Source organism: Solanum stenotomum, chromosome 6 (assembly GCF_019186545.1).
Source record: "Solanum stenotomum isolate F172 chromosome 6, ASM1918654v1, whole genome shotgun sequence".
NCBI classification, from domain to species: Eukaryota; Viridiplantae; Streptophyta; class Magnoliopsida; order Solanales; family Solanaceae; genus Solanum; species Solanum stenotomum.
Window position 1 is genome coordinate 55,609,881 of NC_064287.1, and position 27,120 is coordinate 55,637,000.

Below are 27,120 nucleotides of genomic sequence, written 5' to 3' on the forward strand. Positions count from 1 at the left end.
TCATTACTGATAATTCATCACTTATATAATTGTCACGTAATAACCTTAACCAAAAGCTTTAATATAAAACGATGATGATGAATATCAAATATCAATTATGAGAAATAATTTTTTTACAAAAATAAAACTAAGATTAAATTGAAATTCAACAAGATTGAGGATAAAAGGAAAATTGTACGTAATGACAAACTATTAATTTAAATTAAATGGTATAACCACACTTTGATTTAATTGTGTCCTGTAGCAAACTGTTTGCCAGCGCCTCTCTCCCTCAAACTCTCGCTCGCCACTCTCCTCTCTCGTTCACTCCCTCTGTGCTTGCCTCTCTCGCTTTATACAACAGAATTGTATAAATTGTGTTTCTATTTGTACAAAGCGAGAGAAAATTGTATATACACATGCAAATACATATATATTCGTCCTATACACTTATAATTATACAATAAAAATATTCCCCTGCCCAGTTCTCTTTTGCCTTTCTCTCTTTCTCGTTTTATACAACAGAATTGTATAAATTGCGTTTCTGTTTGTATAAAGCGCGAGAAAATTGTATATGCACATGCGAATACATATATATTCGTCATATACACTTATAATTATACAATAAAAATATTCTCCTGCCCAGTTTTATGTTTGTATAATGTATAATTTATGTTTGTATAAAGCGAAAGAGAGAGTGATTTTTGATATACAAATATTTTTGTCAACGATTTATACAAACAAGAGGCTAACAACAATTTATGCAAATGGCTTGCCAGCGAAATTATACAAATTTGAAGAGGAGCCAACGAATTATACAATTGCTTCTTTTTGTATATATGTATAGCGAAATAGATAACTTTCAATTGTATATGTATAGCGAATTATACATATATATGTTTGCTATGGAGCGCAATTATGCAAACTTTGCTATAACATACAAATATGATTTTTTGGTTTGCTATATGTGAAAGTTGCTCGGGGATTAATTGTTCTTCCTTTTGGGCTGGGCCTTGTGAGTAGAGTGGGCTTGATCATGGAGGGTGTGATGGGCTTCAAATAGAGCCCAATACTCTCAATGTAAGTGTTTTGCTTGAGGCCATGAAATTCAAGAAGGATCATTTCCTATTTGAAAATCAATCTCTCTGTCGACTATCATGGGCCTTGCGCTGCCATATGGCCCATACGTATCTTTGTTAGTCACAAATGTTATCGATCTCAAACCATTCGAGTAATAGGTACCTTTTATTTCGATAAGAAGTTCCGATGGATAAACCAAAACAACCTTCAACACAAATATAAATACAAATCAATTATAAGGAAACCTGAAGTTTGAGCATTGGATCCAAAGTATATATATAAATACTTACAGTATTGAAGGTTGTAGTGTAGCTATAATTGTACTGAGCACCATGTCTATCAGACAAAATAAATTGTCCATTTTGATCAACAAAGAGGAATTGAAGTGATAAAACAAAATTTGTTTGAGTACCACTTGTAACAAAAATTTTGGCAATTTCACCTTCACCTTTTTCATCCCAAACACTTCCTCCTGTTGTTTTTCCTCCTATTGGCCCTACTTTTATCATTTCCATATTCATTCTTTTTTCTTAATAAAATCAATTTTATGTCTATACTTTTTGTTATTATTATTTTATGTCTATACTTAACATAAGAAGACATGTAAAACAAAAGGTTAAAAGAGTTTTAGCGTAAAAAGGAAATATTTCATCAGTAAGATTCTCTTTTTATTATATATATATATATATACACACATATATATGGAAGAGATAAAAATAAGGGGGAAAAAGAAAGAGAGACCTTATTCAATAAAAAGTTTATTGTACTATACATATTAATTATTCAAAGTTCGTATACATATTAATAAATGTAATTCATTATTTTAACGACAATTGTTATTTCTAGTGAAATGTAGGTATACATATTTACCGTCCATATACATATATATTAGATTATATTTGGTTTAGGACAATTTTTTATCAAAATAACCGTACGTAAGCTATAAAGGAAAACGTTAGGTTTAGGACTCTTTAAACAATTAGTAAGTATTACTTAAGTTGATTTTCTAGAATTTACCGCTTACTAATTTAATTAAGGGAAGTTTAATTACGTGAGATATGTTAAATAGAGATCGAGTTAATCAGTGATTTAAAAAGTAATTTATTAGACAAACACTATAATTAAAACTATTACTAAATATTAATTTTCAGTACTTTACAAAACATTAAAAGCAAATAGTAGTCCAATTTTAGAAGATTATTTTCTTAATTAGGAGATTGTAATATAATTATGAGTCTTTTTCCTTGCTAGGCAACACCTAAACTTGGGCTAAGTATATATTTAGTTTGACCTTTGATTATGGAGACAAAAACAGTTAAAAAAATTACCAATAACATATATAATAAAAATAGTATCAATTCACAAAAAAAAGTGACTATAACATGAAATAAGATGATTTTTTATTTATTTTTTTGGATTTTGTCAAATTTGTAATCATAGAGGATGTGACTGGAGTATTACTTAAGATTTAGGATTCTTTCAACAATTAATGTAAGTTAATTTTCTAGAATTACCACGTAGGATTCTCTTTTCACATTTAGAATAAGAATAAAATGGTAACATTAATTGATTATATTATAATTTTCTATAATAACAGATATTTTGAAGCAATTATTTTCATAAATCATAACCATGAAACCTTAAAAGACATTAGGAAGTAGTATTAGTTATGCATAATATATTTGATTATTCAAAGTTTGTTTTTCCTATTGATATCAAATCACTTTGAGTTCAGTTTCTACGTTAAACAAACTATTCATTATTTTAACGGCACATGTACTTAAATTTTTTTTTTTTTTTAACGAAATGATTAGGTACGTAAAATTTGTTTTAAATTACATTTTTATTTCCTTTTAAACTAGTGCAAGAAAAAGGGTGATTTTTAAAAATTTTACTTTTATAAATTCAAATATTTCTTGTGTTATATATCATTCATATATTAACAACCATTAAGCTAAAGATCTATTGAAAACTCTTAGGTCTGTGTGCACACCATTCTTCATAGACCCTACTTGTAATTCTAAACAAGTATTATTGTTATTATTGTTATCGAAGAAGACTATAAAAGGTAACTTCAATAATTCAAAAACTAAAGGACTCCACGTTGAATCTACGTACCATATTAATATATTATACTATTAGGTTTAGGACAACTTTACCAAAACAACCATACGTAGGCTACAAAGGAAAACATTAGGTTTTGGGGATTCTTGATGCCACTTTTCGTGCACCTCAACTTCTAGAATTACTTAAGTTAATTTTATAAAATATATCCTTACTAATTTAATTAACGGAGTTTAATTACGTGAGATGTTGAAATAGTTATATAATTGTCACATAATTACAATTATAATTATATCGGGATTGTAATTTTGTAATATAATTATGAGTGTCTTTTACCTTTGCTAGGTAACACCTATAATATATAATTACAAACGATCTCCTAAACATTGGGCTACAAGAAGTATCTATTTTGTTTGACTTTTGATTATGCAGACAAAAACAATTACCTACTAAAATATCATCAATGACTGTCACATAATAACATTAACCAAAGCAGTACCAAATGATGTAATCTTATATAAAAATAATAATATCAATCCATAAATATAACATTAAAATATATTGTAACAAAACATAATAAAAGTATTTATGTTGAATTCAATTAATATCTTGTTTTCTTTTTGGACTTTTGGACTTTGTCTGAAGAATTTGTTATCATAGAGGATGTGACAGGCTTCATATAGATTCCAATGCTCTCAATATGACTCTCACTTTTGGTGCCATGAAATCCACCAAAAGAACGATCATCTCCTAGATGAACATTGAACTCTTTGTATTGGAATTTCGGATCGATCTTATCGCTGCCATAGGGTCCATAAACATTTTTGTTTGTCACAAATTTTATCGATCTCAACCCAGTACGATAAAACGTACCTTGTATTCCAGTAAGAAATTCAGATGGATAATCCAACACAACCTTTAATATATATAAAAAAACAATCATCAGAACAAAAGGTTTATAACAAATTAAAGCATGCTATAAAATATATACATATATATATAAAAACTTACTGTACTAAAGTTTGTATTCAAAGAATAGTTGTAGTCAGCACCATGTAATTGAGACAAAATAAATTGACCATCCTCAACGAACAAGAATTGAAGTGAATTAACAAAATAGGACTCAGCACCGCTGTAAATAAAAATCTTTGCTATTTCACTTTTTCCCTTTTCATCCCAAACAGGCCCTTCCTTCTTTACACCATATTTTATCATATCAATTTGCTTATTCATTATTGTTTCTTTGTTAATAATAATCCATCAAGTCTTTAACGTGTATATATATAGAGTGTGTCTTGGAACAATAATTTAAAGTTGGGTAGAAATTCTAAGTTGTTTAGGGTTTGTTATTTATATATTTATTTAATTCATGTCTAGTTATGATTTGTGTGTCCTGATTTATGAATACAATATTTTCTAAAAATAGATGTTTTTTAATGCAGTCTCCTCCGTCCAACAATAGTTGTTCACTATATTAAAAGAAAAAATTATATGAAATAACAAACTATTAATTCAAATTAAATCCTATAGGCATAGTTTATTTTATTTGTAATTCGCAACAAACATCCCATTTTTTTGCCATCTGATTCGGTATACAATTAGCCATTTTCGGTATACAATTACCCATTCGGTATACAAATGTATAAAATGCGTTTGTGTTTGTATAAAGCGAGAGAAAAATGTATATCAAATACAAATCCATATATTTTCGTCTTATACACTTATAATTATACAAATACAGATCTTATTATACAAATTACAATGTATAAATGAATTTATACAAAACTGAATAATTTGTATAAAATTGGATGTATCTAGCGAATTATACAAATCAAACGCTCCAGCGCAATTATGCAAACTATAGCTATAACATACAAATATAATTTTTATGTTTGCTATATGTGAAAGTTGTTCTACTAAAAATAGTTGTCCAACAATACCTATCCAGTTTAAAAAATTAAGAGATAATTTACCTTTTGTGTCTATTTTACCCTTGCTATTAGCATCAACACATTTCTTAAAACATTAAATTTAATAAAGTCAAAGGATAAAATAGTAATATTACCCCTATTGTTTCTTATATAATGTTAAAGAAGTTATATAATTGTCACGTAATTACAATTATAATTATATAGGGATTGTAATATAATTATGAGTGTCTTTTACCTTTGCTAGGCAACACCTATATAATATAGGGAAAAATGACAAATAAACCCTCGAACTATCTTAAATGGTCCCTGCCATCTAAAAACTAGAACATAACATATATGCTCTTCACTCTAACGGAAAACTAAATAGGAACACGTGGCACAATCTTATCCGTCGATCCGATATTTAATAAATGTCATATTGGTGGATGAGATTATGACACGTGTATGTTCGTTAGTATAAATGATATATATTCTCTAGTTTTAGACGACAGAGGCATCAATAATATCCCAAAAATATGACGGAGAGTATTTACATACCATTTACGATAGTTCAAAAATATATTTATCCTTTTTCCCTATAATATATAAGTACAAACAATCTCCTAAACATTGGGCTACAAGAATTGTGTCTATTTAGTTTGACTTTTGACTATGCATACAAAAACAACTAAAATATCATCAATGACTCTCACATAATAACATTAACCAAAGCAGTACCAAATGATGTAATCTTATATAAAAAAAATAATATCAATCCATAAATATAACATCAAAATTGTAACAAAACATAATAAAAGTATATATGTTTGAATTCAATTAATATATTATTTTCTTTTTGGTCTTTTGGACTTTGTCAATACTGAAGAATTTGTTATCATGGAGGATGTGACAGGCTTCATATAGATTCCAATACTCTCAATATGCGTCTTTCTTTTGGTGCCATGAAATCCACCAAAAGAACGATCATCTCCGAGATGAACAATGAACTCTTCGAATTGGACTTTTGGATGGATCTTATCACTCCCATAGGGTCCATAAACACCTTTGTTCGTCATAAATTTTATCGATCTCAACCCATTAGAATAATACGTACCTTGTATCCCAGTAAGAAATTTAGATGGATAATCCAACACAATCTTCAATATATATAACATAAACGATCATCAGAACAAAAGTTTTGTAACAAATTAAAGTATACGTACGTATAAAATATATATATAAACTTACTGTACTAAAGTTTGTATTCCAAGAATAGTTGTAGTCAGCACCATGTAATCGAGACAAAACAAATTGGCCATCCACAACGAACAAGAATTGAAGTGAATTAACAAAATAGGACTCAGCACCGCTGTAAATAAAAATCTTTGCTATTTCACTTTTTCCCTTTTCATCCCAAACAGTCCCTTCCTTCTTTACACCATATTTTATCATATCAATTTGCTTATTCATTATTGTTTCTTTGTCAATAATAATCCATCAAGTCTTTAAAGTGTATATATATATATATATATACTAGATACGTGAGTCCGTGCTATTACAGGCCCAATAAATATTACTTATTTTGTTGTAATTTATGTGGAAATTTGGAGAGTTACTCAATTCTTTAATATATATTTTCTAAAAACATTAAATGGTTAATTATTGTGACTTATAAAATTAACATAATTTTTAAATAATATGTTATTCTCTTTGTCCCAATTTATGTGGCACGAAGAAAATTTGAACGAGTCTTATTCGTGGCACTTTTAATTTTTTAAATTCAATGACATATGTTCTTTTCTAGTACAATAATATTAATGATCTAGCATTAACATTAGAAATAAAAAGTGATTTACACATAAAAAGATGGAGAAATAAAATAATTAACGGATTACTTATTAAGTAGTACCTATTTAGTATTTTTTTTATAGTAATAATTTACTTATGTAAATAAGGTTTTCTTAAATAATAATAATAATAATAATAATATATTTTGAACTATATAAAACAAAATATTTTCGATGACATTTAAAAAATTAAAAATATTTTTATGTAAGATAGAAGACGGAATAACTAAAATATGAATACAAAATATATTTACGTAATATGAAATATTTCTTCTTTAACACTAAATTCGATAAATGATGAGAACATAGCAAAAAAGCTATAAATGAGTAAATTGGTTGAACTAAAAATTCTGCAACTAGAGGTGTCAAATATGCGGGTTGGGTTGAAATTGGATATGTAATTTACAAAATTATCCCTACGTTTCAGGTAGACAGTTGAGCAGTTTTGGTAATTTACAAACTTGTCACTAATTTGCATATTCTCAAAGTATCGTTTATTTTATGTAAGTAAGTTGAAGTATAATATAATATCTATTTTAATTATATACATAAACATTTACCGAATAAACCTTGAATTTTACCATCTATTGAATCCAATGTCATAATTAAGTGAGGTAATATTATAGTTAGTTAGTTTATAGACGTTTATGGATATATAACATTGTATCTATTGATTGTTATAGATATTTGAGATAAGTGTTAAAAACACACCACCTTACATAATTGTCAAGTAATAAACTTAACCAAATACCTTTAATATATATCGATCATATGAATATCAAATATCAATCATGAAAAAAAAAAAAACAAAGATTAAATTGTAATTGAACAAAATTGAGGATTAATTGGTCTTCTTCCTTTGGGCCTTGTGAGTGGAGTGGGCTTGATCATGGAGGGTGTAATGGGCTTCAAATAGAGCCCACTACTCTCAATGCGAGTTTTTTGCTTGAGACCGTGAAATCCACCAAAAGAACGATCATTTCCTATTTGAATATCAATCACTCCGTCGACTGTCATGGGCCTTGCGCTGCCATATGGCCCATACGTATCTTTGTTAGTCACAAATGTTATCGATCTCAAACCATTCGAGTAATAGGTACCTTTTATTTCGATAAGAAATTCCGATGGATAATCCAAAACAACCTTCAACACAAATATAAATACAAATCAATTATAATGAAATCTGAAGTTTGAGCATTGGATCCAAAGTATATATATATATATATATATATATATATATATACTTATAGTATAGAAGGTTGTAGTGTAGCCATAATTGTACTGAGCACCATGTCTATCAGACAAAATAAATTGTCCATTGTGATCAACAAAGAGGAATTGAAGTGATAAAACAAAATATGTTTGAGTACCATTGTAACAAAAATCTTGGCAATTTCACCTTTACCTTTTTCATCCCAAACACTTCCTCCTGTTGTTTTTCCTCCCATTGGCCCTACTTTGATCATATCCATATCCATATCCATATCCATTCTTAATAAAATTAATTTTAACATAAACAAGTTATATGTCTATATTTATAAAGAAAGACATGTAAAACAAAAGTTTTAGCATAAAAAAGGGGGGAAATTAAAGACCTTATTCAATACAAAAACTATATTAAAGAGGAAATATTTCATGTGTAAGATTCTCTTTCTTTTTTTCTTTTATATATAGATGGAAGAGCTAAAAATAAGGGGAAAAAAGAAGACCTAATTTAATTAAGAATTTGAAGTACAAATTTAATTACTTCATTACGTCAAACAAATGTAATTCGTTATTTTAACTGCAATTGTTATTTTCTAGTGCAGTATAAATATATATTGTATTGTCCATATACATATACATTAGACTATTTTGTTTAGGACAAAATAGTATAATACGTAATATGTTAAAAAGAGATTAACCAGTGATTTCAAAAACAATTAATTAGACAAACACTATAATTAAAACTATTAAATATTTTTTTAGTACTTTGCAAAACAGTAAAAGCAAATAATAATCTAATTTTAGAAGATTATTTTCTTAATTAGGAGATTGTAATATATATAATTATGAGAGTCTTTTACCTTTGCAGGGCAACTACTAAACTTGGGCTACAAGAAGTAAATATTTAGTTTGACTTTTGATTATGGAGACAAAAACAACTAAAATATCACCAATAAACATATATAATTATTTGCAAACAAATTTTAAAGTGATGGTTAATAAATTGCAATCACAAATAAAAAATATATATAAAATATATATTTTATTGATAAATAGTGCGGGTACAATTCTGATCCTCCTTTGATTCTTTTCTCTCAAGATTTTTTCGTGATTCGATTGTCATACAATTTTGTTCCTCACTTGATTCTTCTCTCTTAAGATTGTTTTATAGACTCATACCTTTGCTATACTTTGCATGCATATTTATGAAATTATTGTAAAAAAAAAAACATTTTTGGACTATGTTGAAGAAAATTTTAAACTAATATATAGTTCATAGTTTGATCGTCAAATGTTTTAAGTATAATGTCTAGAAAAAATACTTGTTGTAGATCAAGTTTAGAAGTCAACTTTAGTTAGAAAATTGTAATATATATATATATATATATATATACTCCCTCTGTCCCATTTTATATGATGTACTTTGACTCAGCACGAAATTTAAGAAAGGAAGGAAGACTTTTAAAACTTGTGGTCCAAAATGAATGATAGAAATTTGCGTGGTTGTAAATTATTTCATTAAGGGTAAAATAGACATTTTATAGCTAAATTGTTACTTAAAATAGAAATGTGTCATTCTTTTTGGGATTGACTAAAAAGGAAAGTAAGTCATATAAATTGGGACAGAGGGAGTATATATATATAAAACGAACAAGTTTAGAAGTCACATGCATTTGTGGAAAACAATATAATCTATAAGTTAAGTTAGATTTGTATTGTTACTTAATGATATGACGTGGTTTAGAGAAATAGTTCAATATAACATATATTTTGTATGTAATAAACATATCATAATGACCAAATTAAACTTAGAATTAAAACTACAATTATCCCTAACATTAAAAACAAAACCAAGAGGATGTCAAATTATCAAATATTTGTTCTTCATCTTTCACCTTCACTTGAGAGGACTTTTTGTGTGTGTTGATCATGGATGATGTGATAGTGTTGAGATAAAGACCAACACTCTCAATGTAATTACCATGTTTGGTGCCGTGAAATCCACCAAAAGAACGGTCATCTCCTATTTGAAAGTTGAACTCTTTCAGTTTCAAATTAACAGCGGTCTTCATGCCATAGGGTCCATAAGTACCCTTGTTTGTGCCAAATGTTATTGATCTCAAATACATCCACTTATTATTCGGTTCTAAATCATGAAAACCACTTATCCAATTGTAAGAAACTCCGATTGATAATCCAACACAACCTTCATTAATAATCAAAATATTATTATTAGTGTACGTTCCTACAAAAGGATAAATAGGAGATGAATTGCACTACTACTTACTGTAGCAAAGTTTTCATCGTGTGCAGCATCACCATGTCTGTTTGATAAAACAAAGTTTCCATTCTTAACGAAGAGGAATTGAAGTGACTGAATTGCGTGTTTATCGTTGGAAACAAAAAAAGCCATATGCAAATCTCACTAAATTAATACTCAGTTAATTAATAACCTTTTTTAAGATAATATTTCTATATAAATATATGGTTCCATTTATATTATAAATTAATAATTTTTTAAAAGTATAAATATATCTAAAAAAAAATTAGTGAAATATGATTCAACTCGTGGTTGTTAATTTGTGGCATGAATGAATTGTATATATAGATTAGAGTGAGACTAATTAAGGTGCATGTTTTCAACTTCCAAGTAACGTCTCTAGACATTTTCTTGAACTACCCCTTTCAACTTCAACCATTGCTACATATTGTTTCAACTTCCAATTCAACCTTTTTACTTTCTCTTTGGCACTATCACAACAAGTGTTTTCAAAAACGTTTTTAGGGCGCAAGTACACGGGCTTTTTTTTTGGTTTTTGGTTTTTGAACTTTTTTTATTTTAAATTATATTTTTTATTATTAGTGTAATGATATTAATTGCAATACTCTTTTTCTTCATTATTGTTTATTAATACATTTCTCAAATAAAAATCATAATAATTATTTTTCTATATATTATAGGTTATTTATTAAAGTTTATTTGTAAAATAATTGAAAGTTTTACTTTCGCTTATTTTCTTAGTAATAAAATTATAAAGTTGAATATACATGAGACTATGCCCCGTAGATCATAAGACTTACGTCTAGCCCCATACGACATAAAACGTCTCGTCTCATGCCCCCACCTTTTAAAACACTGATCACAATGTCCAACGTCAAATTTGAACCTTTATTTCTCAATTAATTGTAGAGAATATTAGAGAATGGTTGAATATTTAGGCTGCTACACATCATAAAGAAGCTAGCAAATACTAACTAGTTTTATCCCATAGGATAACAAACATTCTTTTTAATCCACTAAACCTCCGCACATAATATTACTATATTGCTGTCACTCGGTGTAATCTCACAGGTGAAGTCTAAGAAATGATATCGTACACAAAGACTAACTATATTGCAGTTCTTCCATTAAATTTTGTGTCCACCATAACGTCTTTGCCTTTGCTGAAACAAACGTAAAGCAGCCACGAAATCATCTTCATCCAATTGAGGAAACAATTTATCCACAAAGTAGAATTCACTATAAGCCAATTGCCACTGCCACAACATGTAGTTGCTAATTCTCAACTCTCCACTTGTTCTGATGAGTAAATAATATGTCTCTAATTCTTGATCAATTAACTTGTCATTAATATCCTCTAATTGAATAACTCCATCTTTAACTTTACTAGCAATCTTTTTAGTTGCTTGTCATATGTCATGTCTTCCACCATAATTAAGTGCTGCCACAAAATGAAGCCCTGTGTTGTCCTTTGTGGTTTCCACTGTCCACAGGTAATTTTAACATTTCTTTCAGAGAATTTGGAAGGTTAGACCTGTCCCCAATAATGGACATTTTCATCCCAAACCTATTAATATTGAAATCAGGATAAGAAAGAAGCAAAAGAAACGTAAATTCATGATCATTGCATTGATAAGTAAAACAAAAAAAGTTGTTGAGACAGAGCCATGATTTGAACTTTGAAGTGTATGAGTTCTGAACTAGCCACCAAACCCATAGCTCGCACTAGTTACTTGGTTCATAATTAAATCTTAATACATATTTAATGAATTTCCTAATATAAATACATTGTTTAAACAAAAAGTATTAAGTTTTTCCAAACCTGTATTAATTACTATTATATACCGTATAAGAAAAGATTTTAATGGTATTAGAGTCTTTTTCGATTAAAAAAAGATGGGATTCATTCACAAGTCAGTTGTTGTGAACATTATTTGTAACAGTTAAAGCCTTGGTGAACAGAGTCATTTCGTATCTATTATAGTGAATTATCTTGTATATATTCAATGAAATTGGTTTAAGGTATGTGTAAGTTGAACCGGACATACCAGAAGTAATTAAAGAGTTTTCAGTTAAAAAGTAGTACCTCATGAATTCCTCAATAAGCCTTTCAAAGTAGCTCATCATCAAGAAAGTTACTTCTGGCTGCCTATATACATATAGAAAATGTGTGAGAGAATCTGAAAATTTTAAATTGCACTTGACCATTAACATATAAGGTTTTTATGGTGAATTTTTAATTTCTTTATATTGGCAGTGCAAGATAACTTTTTTTTTTTTTTAAAAAAACAGTTCATGTTTATCTATGTAACATATAAGGGAAGCAGAATCAACGACAGAATAAGTTACAATATAGGCTAAAATCATATATAATGGTCACAAGTCACATGGCTAACTAATCTTAAAAGACATGATGAATTAAAATAACAGAAAATAGGGTGCAGCTATTAGTTTTTTTAACAATCTGCACTAGAACATGTCATCACCAGATTTACCGTGACAAACCCCTCTCCTTGGTCCATCTCCTGTTGCCGTCCGGTATAATAGCTACGTGTTTCGGCATCAGCTCCAGCTGCAACCCTTCTCTCAATAGCTCCTCTCTCGATACTCCTATTGGAAGCTTACAAAATCGATAAGGGCATCATCAGATCTTTATGTAAAGCCAGAGAATTGAAGTCTCCCATGACTCCTTGGAGGAGGAGGCAGCGGAGCTGCAGTGGCAGAGTGGAAGTTTTGGGTAGTAAGGAGCACATGGTGCTGCAATGTGTTTTGGGAAAGATTCAAAGTAGAGTAATTAGTATTGAAAGCTGCGTGTACATGTTATAGAATGCCTGCTCATATTTTAAAATATTTCTTTTTATTGGAGAACTACATAAGGCCGGGTAGGTAAGGGGAAGTGTTTCATGAGTGTTGCCCCATTCCCCCAATAAGATGTTTGGACCATGAGGAGTCAAATGAGCATATGGCTTGCCTTGCCCTTTGACCTTGTTCCTGGGACTAGAAATATTTAGTGATAACCTCTCAATTGTCACCGCTTAAACCGTAGTTTTGTTATCAAGATTGATTAAAAGAGGAGTTCATTTGGTTGTTCCAGAACAAAACAAATAATTCCAACATAATATTTCACATAAGTAATACACTAAGAAATTTCAACTGAACCAGCCTCTGCTTGCTTTGAACATTTGCACATTTTTCAGGTCAAACTGGCTCAGTGAGAATCAAACACATAGAAAAATATATATCAAAATCATTTCGTCTTATTCGGCAATCATTCCTTACAAAAAGCATAGATATATATATCAATGTTTCAAAAAAGAAGGGGTACCTAATGGTGTAACCAATATTCCAATAAGCATCGTCTCAAGGAAACTGAGGCTTACTTGCATAGTTCCTTGCATGGCGCTGATGTTGATTAATTGCTCCATTACATCTTCGTTATTTTAAATATCCTATTGGATAGATGCTTCTACATTCAAGAAACACGAAACTGAAGGTAAAAAAGCATACAAACACGAGAATTCTTGAGATATTTTCAGGCCTAACCTTGATTTTGTTCTTTCAGTCATATGCTAGTTGGTGCAATGAAATCATCTAGTTTCATTGGTCCCTGCTGTTGATCTAGAAAGAGTTGGACCATTTGTTGTGGTCTTTCTCTTCCTCGTTCTTGAAGCATTGCCCATTTACTTGATGGGCCATCACAAGCTCCAAATTTGAGATTTTGTTGCTTGATTCATCTCTTGGAACTTTATTTTTATACCCCAAAAGAAGTTCCGTTTCTGTTGCCACGTGTTATGTTAAACAGATGCATGTGAGCTGGAAGGACGTGATGGCTCTAGTTGCTCAAATTCTCCAGCATATATTTCCTTCTCTGTCCTTTTGGATGCCTCAAATACACAATAAACATTTGGGTTCTTCCTTCTCTATTGCCAGAAGCGTGTCACTATGTTTTAAATGGTACGTAGGTGCAATTCATGACAAGATCATTGTACACAAATGAATAACCGGAACACCACAAGGAATGGTTTCTTTCAGGGTAAGATTTGCAGATCAATGTAGCGAATACATCTAGTATCCTCGCCAATAGAATAACAACAAATCAAGAAACCCATGAATTTATCAGTATACCCAGATGGATTCAGATTAATTGAGATCCTTCTTTGATTAGTAAACTGATATACAAATGACTCTGGAATTCTGACTTCGGGGAAAGATACTGATATTATCCCTTTGGTGGAAGTCATTCTGAATTCAAAAGTTCTCTTTTAATATAGGCATAATACATAAACAGACACTCAAACTTGCCTCAGCTAGCAAGAAAATAAAATAAAGTTTGTCTCTTTATATAGTCTAGGACAATCCTCACCTCTTGAACTAGCTAGTTTTTGAGGTTGAGTTAGACCAAATTCCATTTCTTTTATCATAAAGCTTATTGCATCCTTCCATCTTTTGTTGATCTTTTATCTGATGAACTTTGTAACAAAACGGAGGTGAACGAGTAAAATACTGTAACATTATATATACTTCCCAATACCGTGACATGACAATTCACTTGCAATTTGGCAAAAAATAAAAATAACTCAAACACACAAAACACCTATATATAAGCAAATACAATTGAAGACTGCATCCTAATCCACACAGTATGCACATAGATTTACCTATCCAATGCAGCGGCTTTCATAATTAACACTTGCAGCATATCATACATATAAAGTAGGTAATGCAAATTGATCCAAAAATGAAAAGGACGTTTCAACAAGAAATATATCCAACATGGAATATAAAGAAAGAAAAGTTCCCTTTTCTTCATCTGATCAAATATACCCTGAGACACGTAGCACCAACATTAAAAAACACATATTTATCTAAAATAGTATATTCCATACAAATGGTAGTATCGTTTTCTAAGGTTTTGCCCAAGATCTTTTGAATGATATCCACTTCACCTACTACTATAAAATTTTAAAGGGAAAAAATTGATAAAGTAAAAATGGTCTGTAACCTGAGAATGAAAGAGACATAGAAGCAGAGGCCGAAAGAATCAAGAAAGAAAATGAAGAATTAGAGGAGCAACAAACTTGCATAGCTTCTAGCACCCGGATTTGATGTTGAGTAATTGCTCCACAATATCTTCTCTCTGCTCTGAAAATCAAATTGAATAGATGCTTCTACATCCAAGAAAAATGAAACTAAGAATAAAAAAATACATAAGATTACGAGAATTCTCAAGCCCAACAGTGACTATCTTCTTTGAGTGACCCTTTTTGCTAGCAAAGAAGTTCCTCATGATCCAATCAAAATCATGCTAGTTGTCACAATGAGAGCACCTAGTTTTATTTGTCCCTGTTGTTGACCAGAAAAGTTTTGATTGATTTGAGGTTGTTTTTCTCTTTTTGTTTCTCCTTTCTCTTTCTCTTTCTTGAAGCACCAACCATTTTCCTAAATGGGCTATCACAAATTCTAATCAACTCAACATTCTGAGATTCATGTTCGCTTTGAACTGCCTTTGTTGCTTGATTCAGCACTAGAGCTTTATTTTCAAACCCAAAATGAAGTCCCCTTTCTGTAGTGAAGTTATGGTCAATAGACTCTTGCAAGTGACTAGAAATGGATGACGGCTCTAGTTGTTCAAATACCACAGAGCAGCCAATTTCAGTCATCATTGCATTATCTTTTTGCGGAACTTCAAAGAGCTTGGAACTTCGCATTGCTAGGTGCTTCCTTCTCCATCTCCTAACTTTATTCTCATACTCCAGGCGAACTCCCCAATATGCTTTCCTCCTTGACATTGTACATACCTCAAATAGGCAATAATCAAGTGGGCTCTTCCCTACTTTATTGTCAGATGCAAGCCACCATGTTTTAAATGGTATGTAGAAAAAGATGACAGAAGGAGCAAGACTATTGAGCCGATGGTGGTCAATGTCACACTTCAAGGAATGTTTTCTTTCGGGGTCAGATATGCAGATCAAAGTAGCTTCTACACCAGCTTTCCATCCATTAGAATAGCAACATATCGAAAAACCCATGAATTTGTCGGTATACCAAGATGGGTTCAGGTTAATTGAGATCCTACTTTGATTTATAAATTGATAACCAAATGACTCTGGAACTCTGCCTTCAGGAAAAGAAATGCAAAAATATGTCCTTTGGTGGAAGTGGCACTGCAACAGAAATCATTATAAGTATAAATCAATTGACAAGGATCAACATACATATATGTGAAGGTGAGGTAAAAACCTGGATGCATGCCCTGAGAAAATGCTGTACGCACTTCAACACATCAACTTGGTTAGTTGAGATAGTTCCGCATCGAGATTTTTCATGACCACACCATGATGTCAAGATCAGGTTCAATTTAAAACAATTAATTAGTAGGTCTCTTATGCTCTTCAAGGCTAAATGATAATCTGCATATAGCAACTCTAAATTAGGGGGTAGCTCTCTTGGTAGTTCATTAAGACTCTCACAAAATTGCACGTTCAGGTATTTGAGGCATAAGAGCTTCTTGATGCTTTTAGGTAAACAAGAAATATTGTTTTTCTTAACAATCAAGTATTCCAAAGAGTGCAAAGATCCAAGATCCTCGGGAAGTCCACCCAATATGTTGCAATTACTGAGATGAAGCCGTGTCAAGGAGGATAAGCCTGACACTTGATACAAGACGAAACTTGAGGAATGTTTATGTGAGAATTTTAATGTGTTCAGTTTTCCCAGCTTCGTGGTGGAGAGAGGCAGTTGGGAGATTGCAGTTTCTCTTGCATCTAGTTCCTCCAACTCTTGCAGATCACCAATGTTTTCTGGAAGGTTCTCTAGTATGTTGCAGCCGCGGAGACGAAGCCATCGAAGGTTATTCAAATTACAGAGGCTTTTTGGTAGACTTGCAAGATGTTCACAACCTACCAGAGAGAGCAATTTGAGTGCACTTAGATTCCCGATTGATGAAGGCAGTTCTGTAATCCTAGCAGATTGTAGGGACAATTCTGATAAGCTATACATATCTCCATTAATTTCTGAAAATGTATCTAATTTTGGGCAATTAAGTATATGAAGATCTACAAGGGATTCCATCTGAATGGAGTTTGGAAGCTTCTTTAGGTTTTCACATCCGAGCAAGTCTAATCGAAGAAGCTTCTTATGAGCTCCAAGAGAGATGGGGAGCTCTGCCAATCTAGAACAATGTGCTATTACAAGTTTCTCTAATTTCTCTGATTTAAAGAGGCTGTTCGGCAGTGTTGCAATTGTATTGCAACCTGAAATCCAGAGAGATTCAAGATTTTGAATAGTGTTTGGAATACATTCAAGATCTATACAATCTTTCAAATTCAAATAGCTTAAGCCACAGAGAGCCAGGGGCAAGCTTCTTATCCAAGGGGATCCTACATAGAGTTTTGATAAGTTCCGCATATCTCCACAGATCTTTGGAAACTTTTCTAAACTTGTGCATTCTCCAAGGTTCAGAGTCTCAAGAGATTCCATGGAAACAAATTTTGGGAGCTTCTTGAGTTTGCCACAACCCTTTAAATGTAGAATAGTGAGCATTCTGCAATGTCCAAGAGATGGATGAACTTCTTCCAAATTCTTACACCACTTTAAAATTAGTGTCTCCAAGTTTGGAATATCACCAAAATTAGGGGTTTTTGTTAACCCAAGGTTGTCGCTTAGATCCAAATACTTCAAGTTGCTCAATTTCTGTTTTTGTACAAGAACGGAAAATAAAACATAATGTTTCTCTGAAATATCATATGAACAAAATAAAGAGGGAATGAAAGAGAAAATTGTTCCAGAACTGATGGGAAATACATTTAAGATTATATAATACTTATTAGGAATTGTTTTGCTTTATCAAAATGCTCGTCAAATATGATTCTCAACTAAAGAGGTCCAATCCTCTAAACACGTAAGTACCTGAAAATTACACCAAAAGGAAACTAGAACCTGATTTTAAGGATAATTGTAACTCTTTTTGATAAGATTAGTCTACTGGACTATTTTAAGTTTTCTGGTGAGTGATTAACAGATTGATAGGTTACAGAAAATATTTCTATATTTTGATGTTAGTAATGTATATGGACTAAAATTTGCTTTTTGTAGCATTTCAGTTGTAATGTGAATAATTTATGCAGTTTAAACTAGGAATTGGGAAAAATAGATTTTGATGAGTTGGAGAGAGGGAGATAGTACGATCATACCTTTGATATTGGCCAAAGTTTGACAAGACTACCAGCTACTAAAGAAAGCCCAACGAGATCTAATGGTTTGAAATTCTCTGGCAATGAACTTGAACGATAGTTCTCCCAATCAATCCACCGCAAGCTAGAGGGAAGATAAGTGATAGTGCTATGATTGACAAGACTATATTTCTTATCAATTTTGAGTACCTGCAAGCTTTGCATCTTCTTGAACACCTCATCTTTAAAATATTGGTACTCTGAAGTTCGCATGCTTTCAACTTTCTCTACTTTCTATAAAGAATGAAACATATAAGTATTTGTTAAGGAATAGAAAGAGCGGAAAAATCTAGAAGGAACAAACAATACTCTTAAGAGCTTATGAAAATATTGATTATGTTAAAATATTCCTTACCATCTTTCCTGCAAAAAGGTCACGAACCTCCTCGGGAAGCCATATTCTGTTGTTGGCATACTCTTCCCTTGCGACATTTTCACCCATTTTTCTAATCATATTATGCATCAGAATTCTAGGATATCTATCGATGGATAAGAGAGATTTTTCAACAAGATGATCTATTCCTATCAAGTGGATGCCACAACTCTTAAATACTCGTTCCACATAATCTCTTGATTCATGATTGTACAAGCAGGCAATATCTAGAAACATTCTCTTCTCCTCTTTGTCTAGTCCATCAAAACTAATCCGAAGTTTTCCCAAAATATCGCTGTGAGGGATTTTCTTCAGTCGATCAATTCTGTCTCTCCATTGCTCTCTGTCTCGTTTATAAAAAGAAGAGCCCAAAACTTTAAGAGCTAAAGGGAGTCCACCAGCATACTCCACCACTTGTCTTGAAAGTTCCATAAAACCCTTCTTTGGTGATTTTTCTCTAAAAGCATGCCTACTGAACAATTCAAGAGCTTCATTCTCAGGTAACAGTTGGACTTCATACACGTTATCCCCAATATGACTAATTAACAGGTGCTTGTCTCTTGCTGTTAAAATAACTCTGCTACCCCTACCAAACCACTCTGCTCGACCAACTAAACATTCCAATTGTTCTTGATGGTTTACATTATCGAGAATGAACAAAACTTTCTTCCGATGAAGCATACTCTTTATAATATCCATCCCTTCATGTTTACTAGTTAGAGTCATCTTTTCCCTCAAGAGCTTGGAGATGACTACTTGTTCTAGCCATGTCAGTCCATTTTTCTGATACAATGTTCCAACATCACCAAGAAAACAGTCAGCTTCAAATTGATGACGGAGTCTCTGATGTAGAAAACTTGCAATTTCTGTTTTGCCGATGCCACCCATCCCCCAAATCCCAATAAAACAAACATCATTTGATTCCAGATCTAATAATGAGATTACTTCCTCAATTTGAGATTTCATACCCACTAAGTTTTCCGGAAAGTGTAAAATACCTTGAAGCGACTTATGAAATATATCATCAATTAGTTTTTTGATACAATCAGCCTCATCCCTACATAGTACAATAAAAAGTATCTCATTGGTAAATTTCTAAAAAAGTGTCAAAGACTATTCCTAAAACAGATAACATATAAGGCTGCCACAAGGTAGTTTAGACCAACCCTTTTTTTTATGATTTAAACTATTTTAGATTCAAAAAGTCTAAATAAATACAAATGTTTATAAGCCTTATATAGATGAATTAGAAAATATTTTCCAATTATTCCTGACTCCTAATTTTACATAACAAACTTCAAAATTTTGCAAAACAAATGGAAAATGAAATAAGATAGCTATTGATCAGAAGCATAAGAGAATCAATACGCCCAGACATCCTCCTAAATCAGGCTAAAGAATGACTATATCTTAATTACAAGGATGACAATTAGAAGGCTTTGCCAGTATACCCAGTGGCGGACCTAAAATTTTGTTTGAGTGGATTCAAGTTACAAATAATCATGGCAACAATCAATAATAATAATTATCAGTTTTTTTTAATTATATCCTTAACAAGTTATTTTGAGATGATATTCCTAACAAAAAATATACTCTATTAAACTTTTATCCTACTTACAAGAAAATTTTCCACATATTTCAATTTAACAAGCTACTATTGCTCATATATATAAGACTAAAACTATAACAATTTTGAAAACCATAAATAAATAAAAATTAGTAAAATAATAAATAAATAAAAATGCACTATCCTAACTTTCGTGTATACCAAGTAAAAAGGAAAATAAATACATAATTTTGTATACTTCAAAAAATAAAACTAAGTACTACTCATCCGTTTCATAATAAATGTTTATTTTACTAAAATTAGTTGTCCACCTTACTAAATCAATAAAGCATTAATCAAAATTTTCATATATTATCCTTGTAATTAATTCTTTTTGAAAGTGTTCACATTTATTTGTAAAATTCGCAAGAAGTTTTTAATGGGTGAATTAGTAAAATTATTTTCTTCTTAATGATTTCTTAATATGCATGTAAAAAAGAAAATGATAAAATAATATGGATCTAAGAGAATATTTAAAACTATGAACTTATTGTCTAAATTATTGACAATTTTACAAATACAATCATAAAAAAAAAAAAAAAACTTAATTAATAAATTTAGAATATTACTGTTGTTATTTCACATGAACTAGAAGTCTAGATCTATAGTAGTCTACATTTATTAGTTAATTTTAAAAAGGAAAAGTATCAAGAAATTCACATGAACTAGAAGTCTAGATCTATAATAGTCTACATTTGTTAGTTAATTTTAAAAAGGAAAAGTATCAAGAAAATACAAAAAAGAATAAAAAGTTATGCCTTAACTGAGGTTCGAACTTGGGTTCATGGCACGAAAATGAACCCATTCACCACTGATCCACGCCATTCATTGTGTAAAGAGTGGGTTCATTTTAGTTATATCAACGAACTTACCATTAATTTATATATGTAAAATACAAAAAATTTCGATGAAGTGGGTTCAATTGAACCCACTTGAACCACTGTGGGTCCGCCCCTGAGTATACCTAATCAAGAAGAGCTTAAGATACAAGATTGTTCACTTTCTATCATTTAATCATTACCGTCATATTACCCCTGCATCATTGAAAAAGCACATTCTCAACGTCTGTCCATTAATATGTTGACGTATACTGAGTGTAGTCCCACAAAGTGGGGTCTGGAGAGGGTAGAGGGTACATACACCTTATTGAGTGTAGACCCTCGTCTCAACGAAAAACAGTTGCGAAAAGAAGTAATGAAATACAAGAAACAACAAAAATAACAGATAATTGAGGTACAAGAAACAATAGATAGTAACAGAAATTGAAGGACAAGAGCAATACTAATATGAAGTGTCCATTAATATATTATTTATTAAGCAAACTAACTATCAAATGTTTTTGCTTTCTTAGATCATAGCGTCTTTTTAGGTAAGATAATTGTTTGGAGATATAGCTAACGATTTGGTTTTTTTCTCTTGTAAAAAAGAGAAAGCAAAAAAGAAAGAGAATTACTTATAACTTTTCAGATCATGCCCTGCTATATTTCCAGCAATCACAAATGCATCCTTCCAATTTTTAATCTTTTCCGCATCATCTTTAAATTCTTCCCCGTGTTGGGAAAATGCCTCCGCGAATGGCGAGTTTTGATGGCGTACATCTGATGGACTCACATCATAAAAAATTGGAATCACATTCTGGTCCAATTCATTTCGGCATTTTATGATGTGTGCAAGCTCCTTTAAACACCATGTTGAGGATGCATAGCTTTTGGAGAATATGACAATCGCAATTCTGGACTGTTCTATGGCTTTTAAAAGTTCATCAGAAATTGATTTTCCAGTTTCCAGTCGTTCATCATCCTTGAAAACATGAATTCCTTTTCTGTGCAGAGCATCATAGAGATGACTCACAAAGGTTTTGCGTGTATCTTCACCTCTAAAACTCAAAAATACATCATATTTACAATCTTTTGTACACGAAGACATATCGACTGAAGCATAAGACATTGGTAAAGAATGCTAAAACCTAACAGGAAATTTTCAGATTTATGGTGAGAAAAGTCTCACATAATGCTTAATAAAGACTTACCTTTCATCACTTTTCTTAGTCTTCTGCCGTCCTGTGACTGTCACTACGACTTTTAGGGAGCTTCTTATCAAATGATCAAATATATACACCGACCACCGTTTGGTTTGAATACAAAATATACTCTCAAATTAGTTTTTATTGTTTGTTTGGTTTGTCATATTCAAACTTATATTGATTGTATAATTTTTAAAAATAAGTTATTTGTTTACAAAAATACCCTCCATCTTATTATTATTTTTTTTTACGTATTCTTTGCAAGCTTTAGTTGATCATTCTTAAAAATAAAATTTTCATTTTGTTTAGCGTAAATATTTTTGTATGTGCATTTCCATAATTGTGTCACTTGCATTAAGAAACTAAGTAAATTTACTATTCTACCCTTATTTAATTTTTTTGGAACTCAAGTTTTCAATCAATGAAAATGAATTACTTAATTTTGATTAATTAATTTAACCAATGAAAATGAATCATATGGTAATTTATGCATTGATTTTATGAAATGACAATTATTATGGATCAATTATTTATAAAAAGAGATGACATATAAAAAAGAACGAATGGAGTATATATATATATATATATATTTCTATTTGATGTTCTCAAGAAGGTCTATTAAAAGTGACAAACTAGTTAGTCAATTAGGTAGAAGTCCTTCAAGTGTTAAAAATTGGGTAGAAGTAATAAATAGTATTAATTAGGTTAAAATATATTTTCTCAATATCCCTAACTTTTAACTTTTACACTTTAGTCCAAGAACTGTCATAGTTATAGGGACAACTTCTATAGTCATTCGACAACTTCACACTACGAAAGATATTAGTTTAGTCCTTTTATTAATATTAAAAATAAAAAAGTAGAGAAAAAGTAAAAGTAACCCACTTGTCCCTTTTTTTAAATTGGAAACCTATAAGATTTTTTTCCTGTGTAGTGCGAAGTTTGCGTCGTGTGCAGCATCAACATGTCTGTCTGACAAACAAAACCCTTAATTACCTTTTATTTTCTCTTGGACACTATCACAACGTTCAATGTTCAACACTATCAAATTTAAAATCCATCACAACATAAAGAAGCTAGCAAATACTGACAACTTCTATTCCATAGGATATATATATAAAAACATCAATAATAAACATTAAATTCTAATCCCCCTTAAATTTAAAACAAAACCCCCCACACATATGATACTATATTGTTGTCAACAACAATAACATACTCAATGTGATTTCATAAGTAGGGTCAATATATCCCGAAAGAATAATTATATTCCGGTCTTCCATTAAATTTTGTGCCCACCATAACGTCTTTGCCTTTGCTGAAACGAACGTAAAGCTTCTACAAAATCATCTTCATCCAATTGAGGAAACAATTTATCCACAAAGTAGAGTTCACTATAAGCCAATTGCCACAACATGTAGTTGCTAATTCTCAACTCTCTGTTGAGGAACTGATGAAATGTACAACAACACCTTGAAAGTCTTCTCTTCATATAATCAGTTAATTAAGTAGTTAGTGTAGTTAGTTGATTAATTAGCAGCAGTGCAAGTTAGTTACGCAGCAGTGCAAGTTAGTTACGAATTAAAGTTAGTTAGAATCTTAGCTGGCATCTTAGCTCACTAATTGGTGAGTCTATATAAACTACCACTTGTACATATACAGTAAATGAAATATTCAGAAAGGTTTTCCACAAATATTTTCTCTGCTTGCTTTCTTCTTCAATCGATCAGTTTAACACTCTCCACTTGTCCTGATGAGTAAATCAGGATTAGGATATTCCAAAATCTTATTAGTCTCTAATTCTTCATCAATTAACTTGTCATTAATATCCTCTAATTGAATAACTCCATCTTTAACTTTACTAGCAATCTTTTTAGTTGCTTGTGTTATGTCATATCTTCCACCATAGTTAAGTGCTGCCACAAAATGAAGCCCTGTGTTGTCCTTTGTGCTTTCCTCAGCTAATCTTAACATTTCTTTCAAAGAATTTGGAAGGTTAGACCTGTCTCCAATAAAGGACATTTTCATCCCATACCTAAAAATATATTGAAATTAGTACAAGAGACTATTTCTAAAAAAAATAAAAATCGAAAGGGAACCAAGTGAATAATAATGGATCAAAGTGTGTGAGTTTTGAACTTGCCACAGAGTTCATGGTTTGTATTAACTACTGGGTTCGTAATCAAATATTTATATATATTTAATGAATTTCCTAATCAAAATGCAGCAAAAAGTGAATATTGGATGGTTTGAACCTGTACTCAATACTGTAGCTCCGACACTGGAAAGTCCCATATAATAGAAAATTTTATTGGTATTAGTGTCGATCTTTTCAATTAAAAACATGTCGGGTTTCATTCACAAGCCAGTTCTTGTGAAGTTGGATGCAATAGGATTGGAAATTTAACATGTTCTATAACAGTTTGAACATTATTTATAAGTTGTAACAGTTGCCTTGTTGAACAGAGTTATCCCGTATCTACTCCCATGAAATTAATTAGTTAAGGTGCATGCACGCTTATCCGGACATAACGATTTTAAAAAGAAGTAATTAAAGAGTTTTCAGTTAAATAATATTACCTCATGAATTCCTCGGTAAGCCTTTCAAAGTAGCTCGTCATCAAGAAAGTTACTTCAGCCTGCCCAAATATATATATAGAAAATGTATGAGAGAATCTGAATTTTTAGACTGCACTTGACCATTGACATAAAAGGGCTTTAAGGTAACATTTTAATTTATTTATATTGCCAGTGCAACATAACTTTAAAATATATATAATGGTCACAACTCAGATGGCCAACTAATCTTAAAAGACACGAAGAATTAAAAAAAAAAAAACAGAAAACAGGGTGGAGCTATTCATTTTAGCACCATTTTTTTACCAACCTGCACTAGAGCATGTTATTGCTTGGAGGGAGTTTATTCCAGTTGAACTCCGCTTTCTAACGAGGTTAACACGTGACCTAGAAAATGGAAATAGCGAGACCTGAGGTCTCATGGAACGAGAAGTTCACAAAAATCAGGACATGTGGTGAGAGCGTGGGAGATGTGAGCTGGTTTAATGTCAATGCATCGGGAAGCATATTAACAGGGCAGGCCAGAGGGTCAAGCCACTACAGCGAGGGCTTTAGGCCTCAAAACTTTTGGGGGATCAATTTATTTTCATCCTCTATTCCCTAGTATTGAATTTCCCGATTAATTCTATTTTGAGACACACAAGACTGATAAAAGAGGAAAGTGCTCCATAGTAAGATTTTTTTTTTCATTCTGAAGCTCGAATCTAAAAAAAATATTGAGCAGAAAATAAAGCCTCCTGTTAAAGTTACTGATCTTATTGAGACGCCCCTGAGCATATAACGACATATAAAGTATTAAAACATCTAAAACTCGGACTTACCTTGGGCCTTGACCAATTCTCAGTAGAAAAAGCATAAGCAGAAAGAACTTTGACTCCCCATTTTGAACAATAACGACACAAATCTCCGAGCACTTTTTTTCCAGCTTCATGACCTTTTTCCGGTGACAAACCCCTCTCCTTAGCCCATCTCCGGTTACCATCCGGTATAATAGCTACGTGTTTCGGCATCAGCTCAGGCTGCAACCCTTCTCTCAATAGTTCCTCTTTCGATACTCCGATTGGAAGCTTACAAAATTGGCGTAAGGGCATCATCAGATTTTTATGTAAAATCGGAGAGTTGAAGTCTCCCGCAACTCCTCCCCCTCCTCCTTGGAGGCAGCGGAGCTGCAGTGGCAGAGTGGAAGTTTTGGATCTGAGATATTTGGATAGAAAGGAGCACATGGTGGTGCAATGTGTTTTGGGAAGGATTCAATTATTGCAAGCTGTGTGTACATGTTATAGAACACATGCTCATATTTTTTTAATATTTTAGTACAGTTTTTGAGATTCACACCCTTTTATGCATGCTAATAACAGTCTTAATTGTTTAAGACAACTTGCATGTATACTACTAGTAAATAATCTTTTCTCTCAATATATTTCTTTTGTCTGAATTTATGTATTATATACTTTCTCTTTGTGGAATCATCATATTGATAATTGGCGATACATTATACATCCTGCTAAAAAAATAAATCCTTATTTACCAATCACATTATCTAATGATTATATATCATAGCTGACAGAACTGATTTTGAGAAGAAGTTGGTTAGACGCTTCTCTCTCAATATGTGCTCAAAAAGAAACCGATGAGAAATTCTTTCCCACAACTAACAAAGAGATCTTAGTGGAAATGCCACATTAATTGATTCGTGAAGTACATTAATTTAATACCTAACTGCATACAAGAAGTAAATTGAGTTAGTGAAGTTCTCTTAGACTCTAGAAAGGAAAAACCTCTAATTAATGCATAAAACCAAATGTGGACCAATCAACAAACTTTTAGAAGCAAAAAAAAGAAATACATTAGTGCACAATTAATAAGTACACACTCTGTTTCAATTTGTTTGTCTGATCTTGAGTTGATACAAGTTTTAAAAAATAAAAAAATTTCTTGAATCT

At 31.3% G+C, this 27,120-nt stretch overlaps 6 protein-coding genes across 8 annotated transcripts; all 6 read right to left on the reverse strand.

Moving 5' to 3' along the window:
* Positions 1–1,087: 1,087 nt before the first annotated feature.
* Positions 1,088–1,574, reverse strand: LOC125868940 (jacalin-related lectin 3-like). Its single transcript, XM_049549500.1, has 2 exons — positions 1,350–1,574; positions 1,088–1,264 (listed from the first exon to the last, which is right to left on the reverse strand). The coding sequence occupies exons 1-2, from the start codon at positions 1,572–1,574 to the stop codon at positions 1,088–1,090; spliced, it is 402 nt and encodes a 133-aa protein (XP_049405457.1).
* A 2,150-nt stretch (positions 1,575–3,724) lies between these two features.
* On the reverse strand, positions 3,725–4,356 carry LOC125868941 (inactive protein RESTRICTED TEV MOVEMENT 1-like). Its single transcript, XM_049549501.1, has 2 exons — positions 4,135–4,356; positions 3,725–4,039 (listed from the first exon to the last, which is right to left on the reverse strand). Exons 1-2 carry the CDS (start codon positions 4,354–4,356, stop codon positions 3,725–3,727), a joined length of 537 nt encoding a protein of 178 aa, XP_049405458.1.
* Positions 4,357–5,878: 1,522 nt separating this feature from the next.
* On the reverse strand, positions 5,879–6,503 carry LOC125868942 (inactive protein RESTRICTED TEV MOVEMENT 1-like). Its single transcript, XM_049549502.1, has 2 exons — positions 6,282–6,503; positions 5,879–6,190 (listed from the first exon to the last, which is right to left on the reverse strand). The coding sequence occupies exons 1-2, from the start codon at positions 6,501–6,503 to the stop codon at positions 5,879–5,881; spliced, it is 534 nt and encodes a 177-aa protein (XP_049405459.1).
* Positions 6,504–7,693: 1,190 nt separating this feature from the next.
* On the reverse strand, positions 7,694–8,370 carry LOC125868943 (inactive protein RESTRICTED TEV MOVEMENT 1-like). The gene is made up of 2 exons (XM_049549503.1): positions 8,251–8,370; positions 7,694–8,023 (listed from the first exon to the last, which is right to left on the reverse strand). The coding sequence occupies exons 1-2, from the start codon at positions 8,368–8,370 to the stop codon at positions 7,694–7,696; spliced, it is 450 nt and encodes a 149-aa protein (XP_049405460.1).
* A 6,786-nt stretch (positions 8,371–15,156) lies between these two features.
* On the reverse strand, positions 15,157–22,582 carry LOC125866573 (disease resistance protein Roq1-like). 3 transcript variants are annotated; one of them, XR_007446543.1, is made up of 6 exons: positions 22,031–22,582; positions 18,954–20,028; positions 18,560–18,832; positions 16,608–18,059; positions 15,604–16,531; positions 15,157–15,535 (listed from the first exon to the last, which is right to left on the reverse strand). XR_007446543.1 is itself a non-coding variant. In XM_049546844.1 (5 exons), the coding sequence occupies exons 1-5, from the start codon at positions 22,522–22,524 to the stop codon at positions 15,701–15,703; spliced, it is 4,125 nt and encodes a 1,374-aa protein (XP_049402801.1). In that variant the 5' UTR covers positions 22,525–22,582; the 3' UTR covers positions 15,595–15,700. The 3 variants fall into 3 exon arrangements, 1 of the variants encoding a protein (XP_049402801.1); XR_007446544.1 differs by lacking the exon at positions 22,031–22,582 and adding an exon at positions 21,542–21,611; XM_049546844.1 differs by lacking the exon at positions 15,157–15,535 and having other exon boundaries at positions 15,595–16,531.
* A 1,749-nt stretch (positions 22,583–24,331) lies between these two features.
* Positions 24,332–26,437, reverse strand: LOC125868944 ((2Z,6Z)-farnesyl diphosphate synthase CPT6, chloroplastic-like). Its single transcript, XM_049549504.1, has 3 exons — positions 25,999–26,437; positions 25,181–25,239; positions 24,332–24,635 (listed from the first exon to the last, which is right to left on the reverse strand). Exons 1-3 carry the CDS (start codon positions 26,398–26,400, stop codon positions 24,332–24,334), a joined length of 765 nt encoding a protein of 254 aa, XP_049405461.1. The 5' UTR covers positions 26,401–26,437.
* Between the last annotated feature and the right edge of the window lie 683 nt (positions 26,438–27,120).

Excerpts from the sequence above, each read along its gene's own strand:
- LOC125868942 (XM_049549502.1), bottom strand. The coding sequence starts at position 6,503 with ATGAATAAGCAAATTGATATGATAAAATATGGTGTAAAGAAGGAAGGG. Across the intron at positions 6,191-6,281 it reads GGAATACAAACTTTAGTACA|ATTGTGTTGGATTATCCATC; the intron begins GTAAGTTTATAT and ends TATATATTGAAG.
- LOC125866573 (XM_049546844.1), bottom strand. The coding sequence starts at position 22,524 with ATGTCTTATGCTTCAGTCGATATGTCTTCGTGTACAAAAGATTGTAAA. Across the intron at positions 18,833-18,953 it reads ACCTTTTTGCAGGAAAGATG|AAAGTAGAGAAAGTTGAAAG; the intron begins GTAAGGAATATT and ends CATTCTTTATAG. Across the intron at positions 16,532-16,607 it reads TTCTCAGGGCATGCATCCAG|TGCCACTTCCACCAAAGGAC; the intron begins GTTTTTACCTCA and ends TTTCTGTTGCAG.
- LOC125868944 (XM_049549504.1), bottom strand. The coding sequence starts at position 26,400 with ATGTGCTCCTTTCTATCCAAATATCTCAGATCCAAAACTTCCACTCTG. Across the intron at positions 25,240-25,998 it reads AGAATTGGTCAAGGCCCAAG|GCTGAAGTAACTTTCTTGAT; the intron begins GTAAGTCCGAGT and ends ATATTTGGGCAG. Across the intron at positions 24,636-25,180 it reads CTTACCGAGGAATTCATGAG|GTATGGGATGAAAATGTCCT; the intron begins GTAATATTATTT and ends ATATATTTTTAG.
- LOC125868941 (XM_049549501.1), bottom strand. The coding sequence starts at position 4,356 with ATGAATAAGCAAATTGATATGATAAAATATGGTGTAAAGAAGGAAGGG. Across the intron at positions 4,040-4,134 it reads TGAATACAAACTTTAGTACA|GTTGTGTTGGATTATCCATC; the intron begins GTAAGTTTTTAT and ends TATATATTAAAG.
- LOC125868943 (XM_049549503.1), bottom strand. The coding sequence starts at position 8,370 with ATGGATATGGATATGGATATGGATATGATCAAAGTAGGGCCAATGGGA. Across the intron at positions 8,024-8,250 it reads CCAAGATTTTTGTTACAATG|GTTGTTTTGGATTATCCATC; the intron begins GTACTCAAACAT and ends TTTGTGTTGAAG.
- LOC125868940 (XM_049549500.1), bottom strand. The coding sequence starts at position 1,574 with ATGGAAATGATAAAAGTAGGGCCAATAGGAGGAAAAACAACAGGAGGA. Across the intron at positions 1,265-1,349 it reads ACACTACAACCTTCAATACT|GTTGTTTTGGTTTATCCATC; the intron begins GTAAGTATTTAT and ends TTTGTGTTGAAG.